We start from the raw sequence: 24709 nt of genomic DNA, 5'->3' as shown, positions 1-24709 counted from the left end.
AGTCATGTGTGAAGTATAAACTGACCTTTTCTCAAACCCAAGCTTGCTTTAATATAAATGACACATGCAGCTGGTGGACTTGTTCTGCTAATTAGTATTATTTACCAAGATGTTATGCCGTGTTGATAGAGTACAGGAGCATGGAAAAGGGTTTTGACTTATGCTATACCTTTTAGAGGCGGGGTAAATCTCCACGGTGATGACCTCGATGCCGTTCCACGCCGCTACGCTGACGCCGCAGAACAGACACTGCAAGGCGATGATGGCCGCCTGACTGTAACTCAGAAAGAGGAAGAAGGTGCAGCCGGCAGAGATGAGCATGGAGCCTCCTGCACACAGAAAACACACAAATACAACGAAGGTGATGTTTAAAACACGATTAGCCTGGCATTTGTCTGGCAGAGAAAACATTTCAGATTATTAGAAAACAACATTTACTTTTTATCCGTTTAACACTGCAAAACAAGTTAGTTCCTGTTGTCACTTATGTTATAGCAGCTATAAACAGTCTTTCCCTCACCAGCCTCTCTTTATTCTCTCTATTTAAGTTAATAAGACAAAAAAACAAAACTCAGCTTGTCATGTTACCGAGAAACCGCAAAACGTAAACTCTTTACCTCTGACTGTTACAGAGTGCTGACACTGGAGACTCCTTCCGTAAATGTTACTCATAAACTTATAATTTCCTTACGTAAAAAAAAATTCACCATAACAGCGAGGATTTTTTAATCGTTTATGTGGTACGAGTCCCTGTGAATGCGCTGTTGCTATAGAAACAAGTGCATTAATATAAATCAGAGCTGCTGTTATAGAAAATGAATCAACACTTTTTGACCAATCACAGTCCAGGACTCAACAGAGGGATAAAGAAGCTGTAAGCAAAAGATTCAGTGATATATGGAAAACTGCATTATTCGCTGTAAATTTGATATTTTACGTCATCTCACCGATCATTTTAATTCTCCCGATCTTATCCATGAACAGCGCTGATATGATATTCCCAGGAAGCACAGCCAGACTTCCCAAAAAGCTGACCAAGTAAATGAGGACGTCGTTCTCCTCCTCGACGTTTAGATGGCAGCCCGTTTTGGGGTGGTGGAAGGTCGTGTTTTCCATCGTACAGTCAATGAAGTTCTCCTTGTACAGATCTGAGGAAAAATACACAAACCTTTCACCTACAGGTCTGAGATCAGAAGCTCACACAGCACTGTAAATTTAATCGAGTGCTCCTCACACTTCACATGTTTAATTAATACGCATAATTACCACTCACTGGTGTTGTAGAAGGTGGTGGATCTAAAGGTGCAGTTTTCAAAATACGTGTCTATAGACCTGATGTCCTCAAAATAACAGTCCTCAAAGAGCGAGTCCTCAAACTTTACCGACTTCATCTCGATGCCGATAAACCTGAGCGAGAGATCATGATGTAATAACACACTTACACACTAGAGGAGTAACACAGTGACACTATCTGCATCTGTATTCGGAGTTACACCAAAAGTGGGTGTGGCCTAAATTGAAAGCTTTTTTAATTAAATATGAACTATTTCCCAAAATATATACAAACTAGCAGCTGAAGTTAGTCACTGCGTCGCTGACCAGGCAGTTACTAAAGAAGAATGAATGAATGCTGTAAAGGCATCATACAGCACTGAACACTCATGTTAATGTTAATGTTAATGTTGATGTTGATGTTAACGTTAGTGTTGACGTTGATGTTAATGTTAATGTTAATGTTGATGTTAACGTTAGTGTTGACGTTGATGTTGATGTTAATGTTGATGTTAGTGTTGACGTTGATGTTGATGTTAATGTTAATGTTAACGTTGATGTTAATGTTAATGTTGATATTAATGTTGATGTTAACGTTAGTGTTAATGTTGATGTTAACGTTGATGTTAACGTTGATGTTAATGTTGATGTTAACGTTGATGTTAATGTTAATGTTAATGTTGATGTTAACGTTGATGTTAACGTTGATGTTAATGTTAATGTTAATGTTGATGTTAATGTTGATGTTAATGTTAATGTTGATGTTAACGTTGATGTTAACGTTGATGTTAATGTTAATGTTGATGTTAACGTTGATGTTAATGTTAATGTTAATGTTAATTTTGATATTAATGTTAATGTTAATGTTAATGTTAACGTTGATGTTAATGTTCACGTTCATGTTAACATTAACGTTAATGTTTAACCTTGATGTTAATGTTAATGATCACATGAACAGTCACATTAACGATTATGTACATGTTCATGATCATGTTAACGCTCACCTTGTTGAAGTTCACATTTGTGTTAATCTTCACGTTCATATTAATGTCCATGATCACATGAATGATCGCATTAACGCTCATGTTGATGTTAATGCTCGAGTTAATGTTCATGTAATCGTCATGTTAATGTTTGTGTTAATGTTAATGTTCTCGTTAACGTCAAATTTATGTTCATGTTAATGTTTGTGTTAAAGTTCATGATCACATGAATGATCGCATTAACGATTATTTTAATATTCATGTTCATGCTAATGATCATGTTAATGTTAATATTCATATTAATACACACACACACACACACACACACACACATCCTGCTCTTCCTGTTCATTCTGAATAACGCATTCGTATCCGGTTACATTCACACTACACACTTGTCGTTGATGTATTTTCCGTCTCGGTGGATTTGATTCTCCAGTGAGAAGTTGAAGTGGAAGTTTTCGATTCTCTCTCTGGGGAAAGTCTTCACCTTGGACTCGTACTCCTCGTACTGGAGATGCTTGATCATGTCCGGGAACCACACGGCTAATCCGTAGTAGCTAAAACGCACAAACACAAATGTTAGGACTGTTAAACGTGGAAGCTGCAACATTACACACGCTTTCTTTGCAGTTCGCATCTGTAATAAATACGACTAACTAACTATTTAATAAAATTCTAAAATTAGCGTTAATTCAGTCCAGTTCAGTAAAGTTTGCGAGTTTATTTAATTTGTTTAGATGAGTGATGCTAATCTCCGTTTGGGATATTACTCTAAATGATACGTCTTTTATTGAGATATTAATATCACTAATATGTTATGCTGTGCTACAGTATGTATTTACTGAGATCCTACTGAAATATCAAGCTAATTGTTGTGACTTTTTTGCTAACTGGTATTTATTTATTTATTTACCAAAAGTTATGCTAACTGGTGTTTGTCTCCTTGTGATAACTTGTAATAATTAGCATTTATTTGCTTGTTATTATGTATTTCATGCTTTAAGTATTGGCATGTATGTCAAATAAGTGGTAAGTTTTTATTTATTTTTGGAGCTTGTTAATTGGTAGGTATTTTCACTGACTTTGAGATAAATAAAGTCTATGAATAAAGAGCGCTCTTTAAACCATCTTTCACCTGAAAGCCATCGTAAACCAAATAACAGCCATGAGCAGAGTAGCGAGTCTCAGATCATGAGCTAAGAGGGACAAGACGTTCTTCAACACCTGTAGATGGAAAAATAGCATTAAACATGTCCTGTGTGTAAAATACACAAGAGTGTATGTAATTAAAACTGTTGATTAGTTTACCAGTTTGATAAGAGTCACCGTGCGGACCGCCCATCTCTGGAAAGACGTTCCTGTGGAGGTCTGAATCTCAAAAAACTCATCCTCCTGCGTCTTTGGGGTCTTGATCTGAGAAACCTGTGCAATAAACAGAAGCTCCAGTGTTTATTTAGATTAATAAGTGAAGTAATAAAATCCGTAAACAGAGCCGTAAAACCCGATCTGCGCTCCCTCCTGTTAGAACATCACTCACGGTGAACACTCTCTCCGGTTCTCCTTTCGCTCTCCAGTTAGTGTCGTGAACGTGCTTCAGGATCATCCAGGCCTCGTCGTGTTTAGCGTGCTGAAATGAACCAACATAATTACTGAATAATTACTGTTTTTTTTTAATTAATGCTATGATTCAGAAAAAAAACTCATTCAGAAAAAGCAAAGAAAAAGAAAGAAAGAACAGGAGGACATTGTGGATAAGAACATGGTTTTAAACATAATTTGTTTCATTTTTTTATTTTATATTTCTAACCTAAGTGAGATATGATTCTATGTATATGTTTATTTATATGATTATATTTATATATACTGTACATGACACATCTGTCCCTATCTGCCCTTCACTTTCCTTATTTGGTCACAGCTTCCTGTGTTGTTAACTCATTCTCTCTGCTGATTGGTTGTCCTGTTCCATGTTGAAGTCTGTTGTTTTTTTCCCCTGCTCTTCTCAATGTCCTGAGTGCGTAAGGCTGAATCTCAGCGCATAACCTTTGACCTTTGACCTTTGACCCTGTACCTCCAGCAGGAAACGTGGACTCTCGGGCATGAACGTGAGGCCGATGAGAGCGGCGATGGCCGGCAGCGCACACACCAACACGAACACACGCCAACTGTGGAACTGAAACTCCGAACCCATACTGAAACCCCATCCTGAAAACACACACACGTAACTATACCACAGTGATGGATGATGTGTTATATAGCATTATTAATGTTATAGAGAGTTATTAATGTGTAACGTGTGTACTATAGTGAGGGATGATGAACCACCTCTACCATAGTGAGGAATGCCATGTTATAGAGCATTAATAATGTGTTATAGAGCGTAATTAAGGAGCAATAACTGTACCATAATGAGGATTATGTGTTATAGAGCATTATTAATGTGTTATAGAGCATAATTAAAGAGCAATAACTGTACTATAGTGAGGATTATGTGTTATAGAGCATTATTAATGTGCAGTGACTGTACTGTGGTGAGGAATGATGTGTTATAGAGTGTTATTAATGTGTATCAACTGTACCATAGTGAGGACGATGTTTTATAGTGTGTTATTAATATATAATAAGTGCACTATAGCGAGGGATAATGTGCTAAAGAGGTGTTATGGTGTAATATTTGCACTATAGTGAAGAATGATGTGTTATAGACAGTTATTAATGTGTTACAGAGCGTTATTAATGTGTAATAACTGTACCGTAGTGAGGGAAGATGAGTTACAGAGCGTTATTAATGTGTAATAACTGTACTGTAGTGAGGGAAGGTGTGTTATAGACAGTTATTAATGTGTTACAGAGCGTTATTCATGTGTAATAACTGTACCGTAGTGAGGGATGATGCCCCAGGCAGTGAACGAAGCATAAATTCCACCTATCATCCAGAACATACAGAGCCAGCTGAGGTGCTCTCCTCTCTTATCCATCTGCAGAAATTCTGAGAAATACGAGTACACGATGGGGACGGAGCCGCCGATCCTGCAGCGCACACACACACACACACACACACACACACGCACATTGTTTCATCACATCCTTTCAGCTCCTTCTGCTTATAATCATTTATAAACTGAAGTTGCTATTTAATGTCAAACCCTCTTTTTCTCTCTCTCATTTCTCTTCTTCTTGTAAAAAAAAGGATAATGGCTTTTCTCTCTCTCACATTCTCTCTCTCTCCCTCTCTTTTGGTCTCTCTTTCCCTCTCTCTCTCTCTCTCTCTCTCTCTCTCTCTCTTTCTCGCTCTCTCACCCGAAGCCAGAGATGAGTCTGAAGAAGATGAAGAACCCGTATCCCTGAGCGAAGGACGAGAGGAAGGCGGCGATGCAGTTGATGGTCAGAGCGATGATCAGACATTTCCGTCGTCCCACTTTATCGGCCATTCCTCCCCAAATGAATGCTCCGAACATCATTCCCAGGAAAACGATCAGACCTGAGGGAAAAGTTTAATGGTGAGATCTGAGAGGAACACGTCAGAATGGAATTGTTTCTTATACAATATTAAAATAATAGTGTTATTACTACTGTTAGTAAATCTAATGCAGATTTTATAAATGATGAATAACTAAATTACAGTTGGATTGAACAGTGATTACAGGATGCAATGGCTTTAGATTACCACTAGGAGGCACATTTTCCTTATTTAGTTCAAAGCAGCCAAAGATAAATATATAATTCTTTGGGAAATCAATTTATATTTCTTCAACAAGATCACACATCATTACCAGGCACAGAATAATCTCTCTCTTTGTTTAAAAAATAGCGCACACACTGTCCTCGTTACACGAACAAAAGCTTCATAACCTCAGTATTACATTCCTTTGTAAAATACTAGAGATGGTGTATAGCGTATTTATGAATTTGTATTCAATATAGAAGTTATCATCATCACTTCCAGCAACAACTCTGTCGTTAAACTGTGGGGGGCGGGGCCTTGGGAGTGAGGGGGCGGAGTCATACCAAATTGATCAAGATTGCCGTCCCCATGAATAACTACACGATGTAGTTTAGTTCATGTTTATAGATTACAGGAAGTGATACTGTGTCCTAAACTGCCCCTTTAAAGACATTAAGCGCTCTGTGATCCTGAAACCTGGGAACTAACTTTAGTTGTCTTTAAATATTTTTTTTTTTGTTAAAATCAAGATATCGTGTTTTGAACGTCTGCAGATTGTATAGCTCTTATAAAAAGGTGTCATTATGAAACATAACAGCTCGGAGCGCACTGTTGCAGGTTCGCCGTGTTCCCATCACGCCGCTTTAACTCAACCGGAAACAGCAGTAAATATGAAGAACCGTCTGTTTCCCAGGAGTTTAGAGGAATTATTTCTTTTATTATCACAATCACAGATTAATGCTTTCTAAAAAACTAGGTTTTTTATTACTATTATAAGGAAAGCACTATTTAAATTTTGCTATGTAAATATATTTTTAATTCATAGATAGATAGATAGATAGATAGATAGATGCTGATATCAGTTGTTTTTCACAGCAGTGATTAATGACAAACCTGGATAGGGCGAGAGACTATTAATCCTAATGCAGCAGAGAGAGAGAGAGAGAGAGGGAGAGAGAGAGAGAGAGAGAGAGAGAGGGAGAGGATTTCTCCCACAGAGAGGAGGAGGACTGACTGATTTTTTTTCTCTCTCAGTCTCAGCATGTCCATCTGTATTCTCTCTCTCTCTCCCTCCCTCTCTCTCTCTCTCTCACATCAGTCGCTCTTAATCCCTCCTGCCAGGTCACGACATCAAGATGAATAGAAGGAGGAAGAGAGGGACTGATGGTGGGAGAGAGAAAGTAACAGAGTGGAGAAAAGAACACAGAAAAGGGAGAGTGGGTGATAGAAGGAATGAGAGAAGAAGAGAGAAAGAGAGAAAGGAAGGTAAGTAAAAAAGTAAGATGAACAGAATTAGAGGAAGATGAAAAAAATGGATCGAGAAGGAATGGACAGATGGTATGAAAGAAAGAGAGGGAAGCAGAATAGGAGGGAGAGAGGATGGAAAAGTGAGTGTGAGTGATTAAAAGAAAGATTCAGGGAGAGAAAGAAAGGAAAAAGAGACTCATGGAGTGAAAGAGATAAAGAAAGACAAAAAGAAATGGAGAAGCACATAAAATAAATAAGGAGAGAGAGGGATAAAGAGAAAAAGAGGAAAAGAAAGATAGAGGGGTGTTGTGTATCAGATTCAAGAGTCAAGGTCAGATGGAAGTGTATTGATCTGCTGAAGCCTTCGCTGACTCGGCTGTTTACACACGCGCACACACACACACACACACACACACACACAAATAGAGTTAGGAGTCAGCTGATGTTGTCAGTCAGCCTAAGAAGGTACAATGCTAATGTAGCTAACAAGCAATGGAAGTCTATAGCTATCAATTTAACGTCACATTATCATCCAAAACAGTTCAGACTTTAGGTCACGCCTCCTATAATACTTCCTAATACGTTACTGTTTCTATAGTAACAGCTCATTCACAGGGACTTGCACTAAACGGATTTAAAATTTCATTGATATGATGAAGTTTTCTGTAAGAAGATGTTTAATTAATATTAATGGATGTAGGGAAGGAGTCTCCAGTGTCAGCACTTTGTAACAGTCAGATGGAAAACTGTAACTTTAAGTTTTCTGACATCTTCAGGACAGAAGAGTTTCTCGGTAACATGACAAACTGCGACAGTAACGCATGTTTATATTAATTCACTCGTCCTAATACATCATCGTTTCTATAGCAACAGCTCATTCACAGGGACTCATACCACATAAACAATTAAAAAAATAATCACTGATATGGTGAAGTTTTCTTAAAGTAAGGAGATTGTAAGATTATTTAACATTTATGGAAGGAGTCTCCAGTGTCAGCACTTTGTAACAGTCAGAGTTAAAGAGTTTACGTTTTGCGGTTTCTCTGTAACATGACAAGCTGCAGTTTGTTTTTTTGTCTTAATAACAAACAAAAAGAGAGAGAATAAAGAGAGGCTGGTGAGGGAACGTTTATAGCTGCTATAACGTAAGTGACAACAGGAACTAGTTTGTTTTGGTACAGTTTCATAACGTTAAATATCCCATAATTCATTTTAAAAATTTGTAATTGTTGGTAAATTGCTGTGGTATAAGAGGAATAAGATACTTTAGGGTGTTAACAGTATCTCTGTTTCATCACTCCACCCTGTCGTGGATTATTTTCCTGAAACAGCATGCCTCATCATGTTTTGTCATTGCATCGTTCCTAATTTACTCCAAAGTCCTCTGAGTAATTTCTCTACTTTCTCCACCAAGCTGTCGTGTTAGGTTGGAAAATTAAAAATTTAATAATAAAGCGCTTAATTAAAAAATGTAATTTCTCCACCGAGCAAAACTTTTCTTGACAAAAAGTCAAGTACGCAACACAGCCTGATTAATCTCAGCGCCATTAGCTAATTTGACAGCCGTTCCTTATTTATGTTCTGCTTAAGTAGCTTCTGGCTAATAACGAACGCCTGCCAAGTGTTTCGGCCCAATCCCAATCCACAAATTCACTCAGGGTAATGGGGTAATTATGGAAATGGACTCTGCCGTAAAGTCCAGAAGGTTCTGGATGCGAGAAATGTCTGTATACGTTTGGATTTAGCGATCAAACTCATAAACCAATAAAAACTTTTTTTCATATTCAATATAAAGTTTAGTTAAATATATCTGAATATCTTGGAAATTTGTGCTTTTGACAGTGGAAGGTGAACTCACTATATACTGTTGCTAGGCAACTAGAAAGTATGGATAGCAAGCAAAAGTATGTTAGCTGTATGTTAGCACACAGTGAATATGATGCAGTGACAAAGGAAACTAACCAGAATGATCCGGAACATCAACATTTACCTCAGATGTGTTAACAACTCCGAACAACTAAAATCACACTCTAGTTACACGTAGCATGGACTGCTAAATGAATTTTAGTCCGTTCTAATGGAATTTGTCAAGTTGGTCTTTTGAGATTGGAAGGAAAATGACTATACAATTGGAAAGATGTACAGCAAGCATAAGCTAGGAATTAGTTAGCTAACATGTCACTGACAAATTCATTATACAGATATTGTAAAGATTCGCCGACAGTGAAAACTAGCCAGAACATCAAAATTTACCTCAGACATGTAATTTATGCTTTTGTAATTGGAAGGAAAACACTGTTACTAGGCAACTGGGCAGCACAGATGCAAGGATAAACTAGATAATGACTAGCTAGCATGTTGTCAGTAAGTTCATTATACACATTGTAAAGACATAGTTATAGTGAAATGAGACAGAACTATCCAGAACATCAACATTTACCTCAGATGTGTTGGTAAATTAATTAGAAAAGATTTAGAACAAAATTACACTTTAGCCTCAATGGCTAAGGATTCTTAGTGCTTTTTGATGGTGCTATAAGTTCACTACACACATTGTAAAGATACAGTGACAGTAAAAATGACACATAATTATCTGGATCATCAAGATTTTTCCCTCAGATGTGTTAATAAATTAAAAAGAAAAGACTTGTAACTGCCAAAATGACACTGCAATTACTCTTAACATCGACCACTAACTGAATCTTAGTGCTTTCAAATGGAATTTGTAAAATATGTGTTTTTGAAATTGGAAGGAAAACTCAATATAATCACTGTTGCAAAGCAACTGGCCAGCATGGACGCAAGAACACGCTTGGTAATGAATTAGCTAGCTAGCACATCGTCAATAAGGTCATATTACACATTATGAAGACACAGTGACAGAGAAAATGATATAGAACTATCCAGAACATCAACATTTACCTCAGATATGTTGGTAAATTAATCAGAAAATATTCAGATCAAGCTAGGAGTTAATTAGCCTGCACACTGGTAAGTTCTTTTACGAGATTTTGTAACGATGTAGTGACAGTAAAAACTAGCTAGAATTATCTGGAACATCAACATTTACCTCAGATGTGTTAGTAAATTATTAAGAAAATACTTCATACATCCAAAATAAAACTTTAATTACTCTTAGCATTGGCTGCTACGAATTTTAGTCTGTTAAAACGCAACACAAGGATGAGCTAGATAATCAGAGACAAATGAATTAGCTAGCTAGCATATCATCAATAAGTTTATTATATACGTTGTAAAGACACAGTGATAGTGAAAATGATATAGAACAATACGGAACATAAACATTTACCTCAGATTTGCTGGTAAATTAATCAAAATAGACTCAGAAGAACCAAAATGACACTTTAATTAAACTTAGCATCAATGACTAACCAAATCTTAATGCTATTGACATTGGAAGGAGAACTATAGACTGTTGCTAGGCAACTTGGAAATGTAGACAGCAAGTGTAAGCTAGCTAATGTCTAAGAATAATGTGTTAGCCAGCTAGACGCTTTCCTATTTTTCATCTTTAAAAAAATTACAAGGTAGAAGTAGTTACTATGAACTCATGTAAATTACTGAGCTAAAAATTATGTATACAAAATGCTAAAAATGCTAATTGAGTGAGAGAGAAAATCATTCATATTAATTTCAACTTCTGTGAATGTTGTAAAGAAAAAAAAAACAAAAAAAAACACCCTTATCTTAACAAGTGAAAATATCTTAAAGGAAATTGAATTAATAATAATTCTCGTTTTGAGATTACGATAAATTCTATCTTAGAATAATTTAGCAATTTTGTTGTAAATTAATGTCAATAAAACAAAACAAAAATATCCCATATATAGACATTATTAATAATCTCATAATGAGAAATATTAGGTATATTTGCCTTTGTTCAATACATTTTTTATTTGCGAGATATAATTTATTTTATCTCTAATTCTGATTTGCACAAGTGATTGTCACATACTTACAATATAGCCCCGCCCATATCAAGAGTAAACGGATAGAAAAAATAAATCTTTCACCTGAAAAGACGAACACGTTTCTTTCTTTTGCACCCTAAAAGCTACACCTAATATTGACAATCTAATTATTAAGACATTAATGCAGGACTTACCCAACATGCCTTTCTCCGCATTAGACATGCACATGTCCTTTTCGGCACTGGGAAGCGCCAACGCCACGACGAAACACTCGACGCTGTCAGCCATCAGCGCCAAGCCGAGCACCACGAACAGACTCCACTGGAAGCGTCCGTGTCCGCAGTCCTCTATGATCTCCTCGTACTGCTCCGCCAGTCCGTCATCTTCGTCCTGATCAGCACGAACTTTGACCTTTGACCTCGCCGCTTTGACCTCATCCGGGTGTGGGATGCCCTGGTACTCGCCCTCGTACATCTGGTCGTCCTCATCGTGACCCTCAGTGACATCGCTCGCCGCGTCTTCCTCCTCCTGGTATTCGGCCTGGTAACCGTCACCGTGGTGATAGCTGTTTTGATAAGGGTCAGCCATTTTTAAAAATGTACTTCACAGCAAAGCAAGTGTAATCCTGGACACGCCTGATTGAGAGGACGCTGGGTGTGTGTTTTCCGATGAAGAGGAAGTGTGAACAGTGTGAAAAGTTCGCTAACTCCGCGTTTCACTACCTCAGAGTTTTCACATCGCTCCAAGACGACATGTTAAACCTGTAAGAGAAAAAAATCAGCACTTACCATTTTAAATTCAATAAATATCAATCAGTGGCATTGATTATCTCTTTCCTATCTTTAAGGAAGAAATAAAACACTTGGGGGCGTGCCGTTATAGGGAAATAATCAATAACCAGGTGATGTGATGAAACGGAGTTACTGTTAACACCCTGAAATTGATTATTTTTCTATAACAGCATGTTCCTAAGAATTTTATTTCTATTATACCACAGAAATTTCCCAACAATTACAATGATTTAATGAAACACGAATAAGAACCTTCTCACTTACGTTATAGCAGCTGTAAACATACCAGCCTCTCTTTTTTCTCTTTCTTGAAGTTAATAAGACAAAAAAAACCACAGCTTGTCATGTTAGTGAGAAAGCGTAAACTCAGAAAACTTAAAGTTACAGCTTTACCTCTGACTGTAACAAAGCGCTGACACTGGAGACTCCTTCCATAAATGTTACATAAACATCTCCTTACAGCAAACTTCACCATATTAACAAATTACTGTACACGTCACTGTGAATCAGCTGTTACTATAGAAACGATAACGTATTAAAACGAGCACATTAATATAAACCTGTGCTACTGTCAGAGCTGCTGTTATAGAAAATTAATCAACACCTTCTGACCAATCACAATCCAGAACTCAACAGCGCTGTGGTGTAGTATGAGATCCTCCTGGATTACTCGGATTATTGTTGTTCTGAGCAAACAGTAATTTAAATTGACCAGAATGTTGCCAGATTCCTGAATCTTAAACCCTCATGTTACTTAATTTAATTAAATTCTTGTCTAAAGCCACCGGGCAGTGTGTGTGTGTGTGTGCGTGTGTGTGTGCGTGTGTGTTTGTGTGTATGTGTGTGTGTGTGTTTGTGTGTGTGAAAAATTGAACCACAGCTGCTGCAAAATATTGATGAGGAAATTGATTCGAGCCGTATATACAAGTCCGGCCGGGATTCTGCTGCTCCTAACGGAAAAAAGTTGATGTGAGAATAAGTAAAGGTTTGATAATGATATTCATCCGCATTAGTCGTTCCCACACCTCCGTCTGTCATCCTGCAGAACGACACACACTTCAAGTCTAACGAGGCGAGAGACGAATCGCTGATGGAGCTTTTCATGTGTTTGTACAGGAGAGGAAAAACTGTGTGATTATTTAACATAGAGAAAAAAAATCGAAAGAGATGGAGAGCAGGGGAGAGAAATCTCTTTATCTATCTATCTTTGTCTTTCTAGCTTCCCTCTATCTCTTCTTCTATTTTTTTTCCTTGAAGGTCTTAACTAATGCTGCGTTCAATACAACAAGGAATTTGAGATTTTCAGACTCGGAATCTCTTCCGTCCCACCTCAGAGCGTTCAGCTGTGTAATGTCAGGAATGTTGCAGTAAACTATCGCTTGTTTGGCTTCAGTGTGGATATAAAAAGCTCTCCGGTAGCTTTTAAAGCCTCCCAGGAGATTTGTTTGGTTTGTGCTTCATTTATTTTTTTATTTCACAAGCGGATGCAGAATGTAAGCTCTTTAAATTCACCATTAAAGCCCTGCACAAAATAAATAAATCTTTTAATTATCCAACTGTCCTCCTGTATTTAGTGATCTTACAGCATGACATGTTGTTCCTCTTTCAGCTGCTCCTGTTAGGGGTCACCATGGCGGATCATTGGTCTGTATATTTGATTGGCACAGGTTTTACGCCAGATGCCCTTCCTGACACAACTCTCCCGTTTTTATCCGGGCTTGGAACCAGCGCTGAGAGTGTCCTGGCTTGGGCAACCCCCCCAGTGGCTGGTGTTAGATCCCTGCCCAGGAATCAAACCCAGGACCACCAGGGAATTCTAAACTATTTTTTTTTCAGATTCAGAGGTGAAAAACATCTCGGTTTCACTTCATCATGAATGTAGACTTAGACATCTTACTATAGTGGTTGATGTTTAGGGGCGGGGCCAAGTGGATGGCATTAGAGGCAAGGGGCGGGGCCAAATGGATGGCTTTATGCTGCAATCCATTGTACTCAGAACTCAGAAAAACCCGACTGCTGACTGAGAAAAGTGCAAAGGAGCGGTCATTCATTCATTCATTCACTCATTCATTCACTCATTCACACAGAGTTCTGAGTTTCAACTCGAGCAACATTTTCTGACATAAACACACCTGACGTCAAAACAAAATGGCGGCACACACACAGTCAGTGGTAACCAGACTTGATAAAACTGTATTTGTGAAAAGGTGTTAAGATTTGTAACGTAATTCTGTTGATTTCAACCAAATTTTATATGACAGAATTTTTATAAGACCATTGATATACATTATACACTATGTGACCAAAAGTATGTGCACCCCAGACCATCACACCCATATGTGCTTGTTGAACATCTCATTCCAGATTTATTCCCCTGTGTTTGCTGTTATAATGAGCTCCACTCTTCTGCGAAGTCTTTCCACTAGATGTTGGAGCGTGGCTGTGGGGATTTGTGTTCATTCAGCTACAAGAGCATTAGTGAGGTCAGGCGCTGATGTTGGGATGTCGAGGAGGTCTGGGGTTCAGTCGGTGTTCCAGTTCATCCCAAAGGTGTTCAGTGGGGTTGAGGTCAGGGCTCTGTGCAGGACACTCGAGTTCTTCCACTCCAACCTTCACACACCATGTCTTCATGGAGCTCGCTTTGTGCACAGGGGCGTTGTCATGCTGGAACAGGTTTGGGCTTCTACAAGTGAAGGGAACTTGTAATGCTACAGCACACAAAGATATTCTGTACAATTGTGTGCTTCCATCTTTGTGGTAACAGTTTGTATAGATGTGATGGTCAGGGGTGCACATACTTTTGGTCATATAGTGTATCTATTGTTTATCTTTGCTAATTGAGCAGAAATAATGAGATCTTTTTTATTAGTTGTTTATCAAATTCATAGATTATCCATGCAGTTATGACCTCGCTCTTGGCTTCTGTGTTTTTCTGAGCAGAAACACTGGAAAGATCAGAACTCGGGAAAATGGATTACAGCACCAGAGCCGAGGGGGCGGGGCAGAGAGTGAAGTGAAATTGTGGAAATAATGAAATTATGATGTCACATGAGAAGCGTACGTGCAAAATTTGTATTACAGGTTACAGATATACATGATCTACTCCGGATTTCTGATAACGGCTTTTCACGAAGAAATACAAATAAAAGACAGTCTTTGTGAACGTCTGTAGTTTTGATTAAATATTACAGAGTCACATTTGATTAGAGTTCTTTGTTTAGTTAGTTGTTTGATTAGCATAGACAATTAGCTAGCATGTTATTAGCTAGCTACTGAATATTCTGCAACAGATTGAAGTTAAGACATTTTCTCTTTTCTCCTGACTCGTGTGAAAACCGTCCCAAAACCACAAGTTTTTTTAGTTTTCTCAACAACTGTTGTTGTTTAAAATAATTTCTAGTTTGTGACGGTCCTATCAGAGAGCAGCGACGCTGCGATGCTGCGATACTGAAACGCTGAAACGTGAAACCTTCTTGATGCTGTTTTTGTGCAGTGTTGTGTTTTCTCACCGCGTTCAATAACAAAGACAGATGAAGGTCAAGACTGTGTGTGTGTGTGTGTGTGTGAGACCTGTTGGACTATTGATTACACAAAAGTCTACAGGGAGTTTTTGATTAATTTGCAAGGAATTAGAATTGAATTAGAGTTAAAACTCTTTTTTTCACTCGATACATCCTGAAATAAAAATGGTGGCTTTACTCTTTATGATTTTCTGCCTGATTTTTGCATGTTGTTGCCAAAAATCTCACATCGTAAGAGAATTCTTTGGTCATGAGTTTGTCTTGTAACGCATAATATGATGCGCTCACGTTATCGGCAGTCGATTTAGTGTCACTGTGACCAGAGCCAATCAACGGCAAAGTGTGTGTCAGTGTGTCGGAGAAATCAGTGATTAAAGTCTCAGAGTGTGAGCGCTGCTACAACACTCATACAAAATCCACCAATAGGAGGACGGCAAACTCACGGCTCAGCTACAGATACTTTAGTGATGATGGAAAACCGTAAAAGAAACGTGATAATGGACAGGAAAGATCTCCTCATAACCTCCAGCTCAATGTGAAGAATGTGTGTGTTTATGCGAAGCCAGTTTTCTACATGAGCATAAGCTCTACACAAACAGAGGAGATGTGAAGAAGTTTGAAGAACAATGCTGATCCCACGCTGTGTTGGCTCTGTGTGTGTGTGTGTGTGTGTGTGTGTGTGTGTGTGTGTGTGTGTGTGTGTGTGTAGGTGGGTGGGTGGGAAGGCTGCATTGCGTCTGCCAAAAGCTTGTGTGACTTCCAGAAAGAGAAACTTTACAGAGGACAGGAGGAGAGGAGGAGGACACACACACTCACACACACACACACTCACACACACTCACACACACCTACACACAGCCCACATCAGCCTTCACACAGCATTTTAACATGCATTGGTGTTAGGAATCGTGTTAGCTTTGTCTGAATTTTAGCTCATAATTACATTAAAGTCCAAAACCATTTTTTTTAAAAATAGAACTTAATAATCAGTAGTTAAATACTTAAACACTGAAATATTTGTTCTTTTAACTAACATCAGAAAATACATTAATTAGAGAAAAATGTTATTATAAAATTAATACTGTCTCTTTATAAGCTCATTCCTAAATACTAATAAATTAATACATTATATAAAGTTAAACTATATTTTTAAACAATATTTATCTATGAATTCATCATTAATGAATCTTTCCTCTTTAATTAGTAAGTTAAGATAAGAGGAGTTAAGATAAGTTAAGAGTAGTTTCTTAAACTACAAATAAAAAAAAATTGCGATATAAATAATATATTTAGTTATGATTATCAATATATATATATATATATATAATAATACATTCACAATAATTAAAAAAATACATTATTTCATTATTGTTTCAATATTTTTAAATATAGGACAAAATAATGCCAGTTTAAAATATGTGCATATATTCTAGAAATATATTTTGAAATAAAATGATTATAATTATGGATTAAAGTGTTTATACGATCTTTACAGTTAACTGTTGGGAAAAATTTAGGGGGAAAATTCGGAATATTCGGAATAGCATAAACATAAGCTAGGTATTGACTGAGGCTAACAATTTATCTTGCTAGCATGCAAATAAAATGTTTAAAAGTGACATTGTAAAGGTATAGTGAGAGTGGAAATGAGACGGAATTATCCGTAACGTCGACATTTACCTCAGATGTGTTGATAAATTACTGAAAAAAGACTCAGATCAACCAAAAATACACTTTGATTACAGTTAGCGTGAACCGCTAATGTGTTAAATGGATGTAAACACTACAAGAGTGTGTTGTTCATGTGGAAAACACTGAATATATGACCGTATATAAACTGAGCACAATTCTTTATGGTATTTTGCGTATTATCTTCTTATTTCCTGCGTGATTGTGAATTATTTCGAGCTCTTCCTCCGTGCTGTGCGCTCGGTTTTATTTAGCATCTGTCTCGGAGCTTTGCTCATGTATCTGGGCTGCGTGCTCTCGCTCCCTCGACGGCTCCGTCTCAAACACACTGCAGGTTTCCCAACACGGATCTGGGTCACGTTCTGCTGCAGCTCTTTATTTATTTAAAGAAAGAACTTTAGGGTGGATGTGTACACGGCGTGATGATTTATCAGTACTGCAGCGTATCCTGATAATAAAATTCATCATTTATAAAATATATTGTTATCTCACTAATGATATAATATGAATAATAAACTTTCTTTATATAGCACTTTTTGTACTTTAAAATACGAAAGTGTTTTACAAATAAAAAAGTAGCATAAAAGAAGTAAAAAAAAATAGAGAAAATAATTTAAATAATAGAAATACTATTACAGAAATAAATCCTGTAATTCTAAAAAATGATAATAAAGTAACCATAAAATGATTAGAATTAATTATTACAATAAAATATATAACATGTTGAGTAAAGTAGGGAATAGTAGCTCAGAAATAAATTTTAACATTAAAAATATTATCTAAATATTATAAAAAAAAATAAGCAAAATTTTTTTTACTAAAGTTTAGAGTTAAATTCTATTTTTAAACTGTTCACATGTCTATAAAGTTTATGCTTATAATGTCTAACTGTCATGTTAGCGCCAAAATCAGTGCAAGACTACATTACCCATCAGCCCCTGCACATCACATGACCCCAGTGATCACACACACCTGTTCGCTAATGAGCACCGTTAATTAATTCTTGTGCTCCGATTCAAATTCGCCTTCTATCCGTCCTAAATATTATCCGAGATTAGAATTATCGATCGTAGTATGTTGGGATGAGTTTCCCAAAGGTATCTGGATGGTCGACTGTTTACGGTAGATTTACGGAAGTGTGGATCCGTGGACACTTTTTCAGCTAATATTACCCACAAGTCCTTGCGTGAGGGAGGAGGAAACATGGCGGCGAGTGTAACGTCAGTGTCACGTCTTCAGTACTTTAGTGTAAGAACTTCAATGTTAAGCACTAAGCAGAGTTTTTATTGTTGTGTGAAAAGAGTACCGTGTTTATCTCGTAGGGTCAGACGAAGAGACGCGTAGACAGATAGAGTATAAAACATATCAGGAATAATGAATGAAGAGAAGCTGAAATGTGACGAGGAGGTTGTTTACGGTGACGGTGTGCGTAACTAGGCAACAACGTCTCCATTACATGACGTGTTCGTTAGTACGTCCCAGTACTCGCATACTACTCTTTTGCTCCACGCTCAAAACTATGGACATTTTCTTCACAGATAGAGTGTATACTTTTAGTGCGTAGTATAAGTAGGAGAATTGGGACGGGTTTTTGTTTGTTTCTTTGTCTAGCGTTTGTCTTTAGGTTGCTCGCATCATAGCCATAGTTCATGTTTAAGCTCCTAGTCTTTATATTGTTTATTTTTCATTTAAAAATAAATTGCTTGCACTTGTATCCGACTCCCATTCCTAACATTTATAGGAAATTAATCCAGACCATCTGACCAATCAGAGCTCAGTATTCAGACAGTGCTGTAGTGTAAAGAAAGAAATAAATATTTTTATACTGAGACGCTTCTGATCTGCTCACAACTAACATTAGCACGCTAAACAAAAATCAGGAAATACGCTTGCATGTGATAATGTTATAAATTACCACTTATGCAGATTATTTCCTCTTTAAATCTTCTCTATAAACATTTTTGTTTTGTTTTGTTGCTGTTTGTCATTTATGGGATTCAGAGCTGACAAATGAAACATAGAATCAGTAAATATGAATCATTTTCTTTCATTTATTGTGGATATTTCTGCTATAAAGTGCTTTAAAATGTATTTATTTTTCAATATAATTAAGTTGATAAACGTCAGATACAAATAAATACGCTTCCGAGCAAAACAGATTCGATTCTCAGATTTTAAGAGTCGACTCTGAATCAGGAGGAAAAGTGATTCAGTTCGAGTTCAAGTTCCCCGTCTTTCCTTTATAACTTGCTTAGTCATGTTGACGTGTGTGTGTGTGTGTGTGTGTGTGTGTGTGTGGTTATCATTACGCTTATCATTTTCAAGGTCATTGAAAAAGTGCAGTATAAAATGAGGTGCAATATTATTTTATTATTATAAAAGCTGTGTGTAAAGACGGTCATCACTCAGTGTCGATCCTGGGCTTCAAAATAAAAAAAAAAAAAAAGTGCACTCTGATAAACGAAAGAACAAAATGATAGAAGAAGTTGAAATATGAGGAGAAAGACAGAGAGAGAGAGAGAGAGAGAGAGATTTTAATGCAGGAGGGAAATCAGAGATGTGATGTTTTTTAGGCCAGCTGCAATTTAATCCTGCTTAATACTGCGGAAATTTCATTCTGTCCACTCGCTGCTGAAAGCTTTAGATTAAACTCTCTCTGTGTGTGTGTGTGTGTGTGTGTGTGTGTGTGTGTTACAACAGAACGCTGAACCCTCCTCCATCATCTCGTATTATCATGTCCACCATGACGAGACGGCGGCGGCCGATAAAAAACACAAACGATCAGAGCCTGCGATGTGATTGGCTGAGGAAATGAGCGTCTGCTTCCTGTTTTGCTTGTTTTGGGTCCAAGCATTTTGTAGCATTCAGTCATAATAAAAAAAAAATCTTAGTTATAGTCTTATCCCTTTTTGAATAATTTGGTTATTCTTAGTTTTAGTTTTAGTTTTGATTTGATTGATGAATTACTACATCAATTTAAATCAATTAGTACTGAACCATTTTAGTCAATAAAAAAATACATCATTAAAATAGTCTTTTATAGCTGCTGCTATAATCATAAAGACTCTTCTGTTGCTCATTCCAGGTCTCTTATTCACTTTGAGTCATATTCAGAGTAGAATAAAGTGCTCAGTCAGGATTTAATACCGAAATCAGACCTCTGACGTAACTGCAGACTTCAGAAGTTACGACTTCGAGTTACGCATATGGGGGCGGAGTTTGTCTAAAACAGAGGCGTGTCTCAGTTACGCTCTATTCTGATCTAAGCGTATTCTAAGCGTGTATTTCTTGCGTGATATCGGCTCGAGTGAGGAGCAGGATTAAGTCCAGCACCACTGTCTGACAGTTTGATGTAGCTACAATATGAAATCATATTAAATATTCAAGGCCAATATTAAATACATAAATATGACACTTTTAATTAATAATACAAGACGTTTTTTCCACACAGAGGAACAGCGAAGGAGACGCATCTTAATCTTAATCAGAGACTTATCTTTAGCTTTAAAAGTGAATATTTTATGGATAAATTGATGAAGTTAAAGTTAAAGTTAAAGTTTCTCTGTAAGCGTAGAAGACGTGTGCTAGGTCAGTTTATCCTTCACACGGTGAGCATGTTTTCTTTACAGCAGAGCGCATCACATCATCACAACACAAACACTAGTGTTATTTTATTACACACACTATACGATTTCATGACCTCGATTTAGTGTCTCGTGGCTTCATTAATTTGTGCGCATGAGTAACTGTCAGAGCATGATATAAAAAAAATAAATAAAATGTAAAATAACAGTCTGCGCTGGATCAAGTGCTATTCTATGTGTTGTAGAATAATGAGTGTGGAAGCCATTTTGTTAAATTAAACCAGTGATTAATGTGAGAATTACAACCAGGACTATTCACTTGACTCAGCAGGTATTGTTTGGCTAAGTTCTGATTTATTGATTTAATAATCATATGAATCAAATGTAAACTATATGATCATCTGAATCATTTCTCATATATATAACTCCGCCTTCCGACTTTAGGCCACGCCCCCTGTCTCAGTCTAAAGCTGGTGTGGAGAGAGACCAGAAATTTGTGGTTGAAACAAATTGCTTGTGTGAAGTAATACTGCAGATGGCTGGAAATGTTATAGCATCCATCAGTTTAACATAAAATGGTCTGAAATCACTAGGCAATGACACACACACACAAACACACACACACACACACACACACACACACATACACACACGGAGCAAATGGGATGGATAAATAAAAAAGTGAGAGGTCCATTAACCAGAATGGAGACTGTTACTTGGCTAGGGCTCGCTTGTGTATACTGACTGCAATGCTCAGTGACACACACACACACACACACACACGCACACGCACACACACTCTCCCTCTCTCTCTCTCAAACACACACTGGCACAATTTGCTCGCTGTAACTTATTGTTATTGATTCTCGCTGTACCCATTCCACAGCAGCAGACACATAAAGTTGCAGGCAGGAGGAGAGGACTGAGGATCAGCAGGAACACGTACGGCTTCTTCCTCCAGAATGTTCCGGGAGGCCACGGAAAACCATAAAATATCAGAACAGAAATGCTGAATTGGTTAAAAACACCAATTCCATTAATGTGTAGCGGAGACGATTTGAACATGTCGGAATCTCGGAAGAGCAGTACTAGAATAGGAATAGTGTAGTAGGATTGGGGAAAGCCGGGAAAAGCCGGTCAAGACTAGAAAACCTTCACAGTCAACCTGAAGACAGGGAACAGGTTCCAGGGACTAGGCGTCATTCCAGGGAAAAGGATTCTGTAGGAATGTTGACCTATAATGGAATATTGGAATAAATAATTTTGGAAAAACTATTTATTTGAATGGGAAAAAATAAAAAATGAATCATATTTGAGTAGGAATTCCAGTCTTTCTCTGACAGGACAAAACAGAAGAATAGGAATTGTCTTGTTGTCTAGTTGTTGTGATGGAAATATTTTGGAAAAGGAATCATGAAATATTATTTTTGGAAAGAAGTTTCGAGCAGTAATACTTACATCAGAATGAACATCGGACTAGAGACCCTGGAACAACAACCACTGAGCAGGTTATAATGAAATCAAAATGTTCAAATAGGATTATTTGGAATGTTGGAATATTGAACAGGATAGATGAAATAGGAGAACTGAAATAGGATTGTGGGGAGAAGAGGTATATTAATAGGAATGATAGAACACTGATATTGGAATAGGGATGCAGTAAGAAAAGGAGGTGATATATGTGATCTGTAAGCAGGTATGGGAATGTCAGGACTGGAATGCCAAAAATCAGAAAATTCCTAAAGAAAACAATAATTTTAAAAAGCAATCATGTTTGAAAAGTCATATTGAAAAAAAAGACAGAAATAGGAATGTGAAAATGATGGAATTAAGAAGGAAAAAATTAGGAAGGAAATAAAAAACGAATATTTTAATAAGAATGATGAAGAAAGGATATGAGAACAGGAATGCTAAAGTAAGAGTTTTGAATCTGGGATGTTTCAACAGTGAAACTAAAAAATGGGAATATATGAAGTGGAATGTTAGGATTGGCAGAGCAGGGATATTTTAACAGGTGTTGTTGGGAATGGGAACCGGAATATTTGAATAGAATTGTTGGAGTAGGAATACTGAAACAGGATTGTGGGAAAAGTGAGATATGAATAAGAAGGTTAGAATAGCGATGTTGGAATTGGAGTTGCAATTCCAAAGTAAGATTAAGACGAAGTGGGATTTTTCCGCTCCGTTAATCATAATACACTGTAGCGATTATCCGCACAGTTCCAGAATTTACAGCAGGATTATTTTCGGAATTATTTCTGCATTATTTTCAGAGATTTGCACATTTTAATGGTCACAGTGTTCATTAACTCATTAATTGACGCCATTAGGAACAGATCGAGTGGAATTAACGGTGAAGATGTTTCCCTCAGCACCGAGTCGAAGTCTCAGATTCCCCTTTAATGGAAAATTTAATTTCAGTATTAAGACTGTTTTCCTGATCTGAATTCTGTTATGGATTTGGAAAAGTGTAAATAAAAGATTTTAATCTATGCATAATATGTATGTAAATAAAATATTTTTACTACTACTAATAATAATAATCTCAAAATAATTAAATAATATATATTTTTTTAAATTCCAATAAATTAAAAAAATTAATCAGCAAGCAGAAATATTTATTGCTACTCTTTTTTTAAGTGCCATAAGTGCTGGTTTTTTTTTTTTTTTTTGCCTCGAGTCAGATATTCAATTTATTTATAATTTATATTAAATGTGCCTTTCCTAAACAGTGTTCACTATTAAAAAATATATTTATGTCTATTAATACTACTCATCTAGTAACAGGTCACTCTTCCTACATATCAGCTAAATCATATTGAATAAATAAATAAATAAATAAATAAATAAATAAATAAATAAAGTAGTCGTAGCTCAGTACATTTAGTCTGAGAGGTGAAATTGGAGGATGTTCTGGACGTGCAGGGCTTCACCTCTCTCTTCTCACTACAAACCTTTCTCTAAACGGATTGCTATAGACCTGCTCTTTAATGGAGGAGACGACGACCTGCTCAGTGGGCAGTAAATCAGCATGTATAGCCGTATAATCGCTCGGAAATCAACACCAGGCACGGACTGTACCAACGCAGACTCTGACTGTACCATTACCTCCATCTAAAGCCTGCTGGTGCCTGCTGTTCAATTTCCCAGACGTTATCAGGCTGTACACCTTTAATGTGTGTAAGTAGAGGTGTAATGCGATGACACGATCTGTATCTGGATTTGGATTTAAACCCAAAATGGGCGTGGCTTAAACTGGAAGAGTTTTTTTGTTTAAGTTCATGTTAATGCTGATGTTCATGTTAATGAATGTGGCCTTTCTTTGTCCCATGAGCTTCATACCTGACCAACATGAACGTAAAAACTTCCCGCTGACTTTTTTCTTGCATCCCGCCGGATCCCAGTCCCGATGCACTCCTCTATTCTCAACTAGATGCCATGTGAACCTTTCTAAAAAAAAAAATAAAAATCTGTAATCTGTGATCATATCTGTATTTGTATCTGTTTAGAACACAATTTCGACACGCTTGTCCTGAACAACGTATTCGTATTTGGTTACATCCCTCATCTGTGTGTGTCGGAAATAGGAAAACCACGTACAGTGGCGGCTCGTACGTGGCGGTTTTGCAGAGCCCCGTCATTTATATCAGCCGTTCATCACATATTAATCTTCATAACTTCCTCATTCTCAACTCCATTCATTTTAAACACTGCTGAAATAATAATTACCTCTGTTTATAAAAAGGTTTATAAAAATGTTGCTATTTCACAGATACAAGCCGATTTCTTCGTTAATTTGCTCACGTTTCTAGATTGGTGGTGCAGCGTGCTCTCTGTCCATATGCCCATTTAGCTCCACAGAATAATTACCGCACCTAGTGGTCAAAACTGGGAACTGCAAGTGCTACAAGGCTAACAGAGGCCCAGAGGGCAGGAATCACGCTGCCCCATGCTCAGGGGGGAGGAGCAGCGGCCAGGACAGTTAATAACAGGGTTGCCAGATTGGGCTAGTTTAAAATACT

The 24709-nt window shown here is 37.2% G+C and overlaps 1 protein-coding gene across 3 annotated transcripts in view; it reads right to left on the bottom strand.

Moving 5' to 3' along the window:
- sv2bb (synaptic vesicle glycoprotein 2Bb) overlaps positions 1–24709 on the bottom strand; it is a 40189-nt gene that overhangs the window by 6055 nt on the left and 9425 nt on the right. For 2 of the 3 annotated variants that reach the window (XM_053235761.1, XM_053235758.1), the window contains exons 2-12: positions 11297–11863; positions 5559–5739; positions 5137–5288; positions 4330–4463; positions 3796–3885; positions 3567–3680; positions 3394–3482; positions 2651–2815; positions 1274–1407; positions 948–1148; positions 170–329 (exon numbers count right to left, since the gene is read on the bottom strand). In XM_053235761.1, coding sequence (XP_053091736.1) covers positions 170–329; positions 948–1148; positions 1274–1407; positions 2651–2815; positions 3394–3482; positions 3567–3680; positions 3796–3885; positions 4330–4463; positions 5137–5288; positions 5559–5739; positions 11297–11690 — 1814 coding nt within the window. In that variant the 5' untranslated portion in view covers positions 11691–11863. Of the gene's footprint in view, positions 1–169; positions 330–947; positions 1149–1273; positions 1408–2650; positions 2816–3393; positions 3483–3566; positions 3681–3795; positions 3886–4329; positions 4464–5136; positions 5289–5558; positions 5740–11296; positions 11864–24029; positions 24129–24709 lie in introns of those variants that run through there. The other variant, XM_053235760.1, reaches the window with a different exon arrangement.

This window comes from Pangasianodon hypophthalmus, chromosome 7 (assembly GCF_027358585.1).
Source record: "Pangasianodon hypophthalmus isolate fPanHyp1 chromosome 7, fPanHyp1.pri, whole genome shotgun sequence".
Taxonomy (NCBI): Eukaryota; Metazoa; Chordata; class Actinopteri; order Siluriformes; family Pangasiidae; genus Pangasianodon; species Pangasianodon hypophthalmus.
Note: the sequence above shows the minus strand (reverse complement) of the source record. Positions and strands in the feature narration are given on the sequence as shown.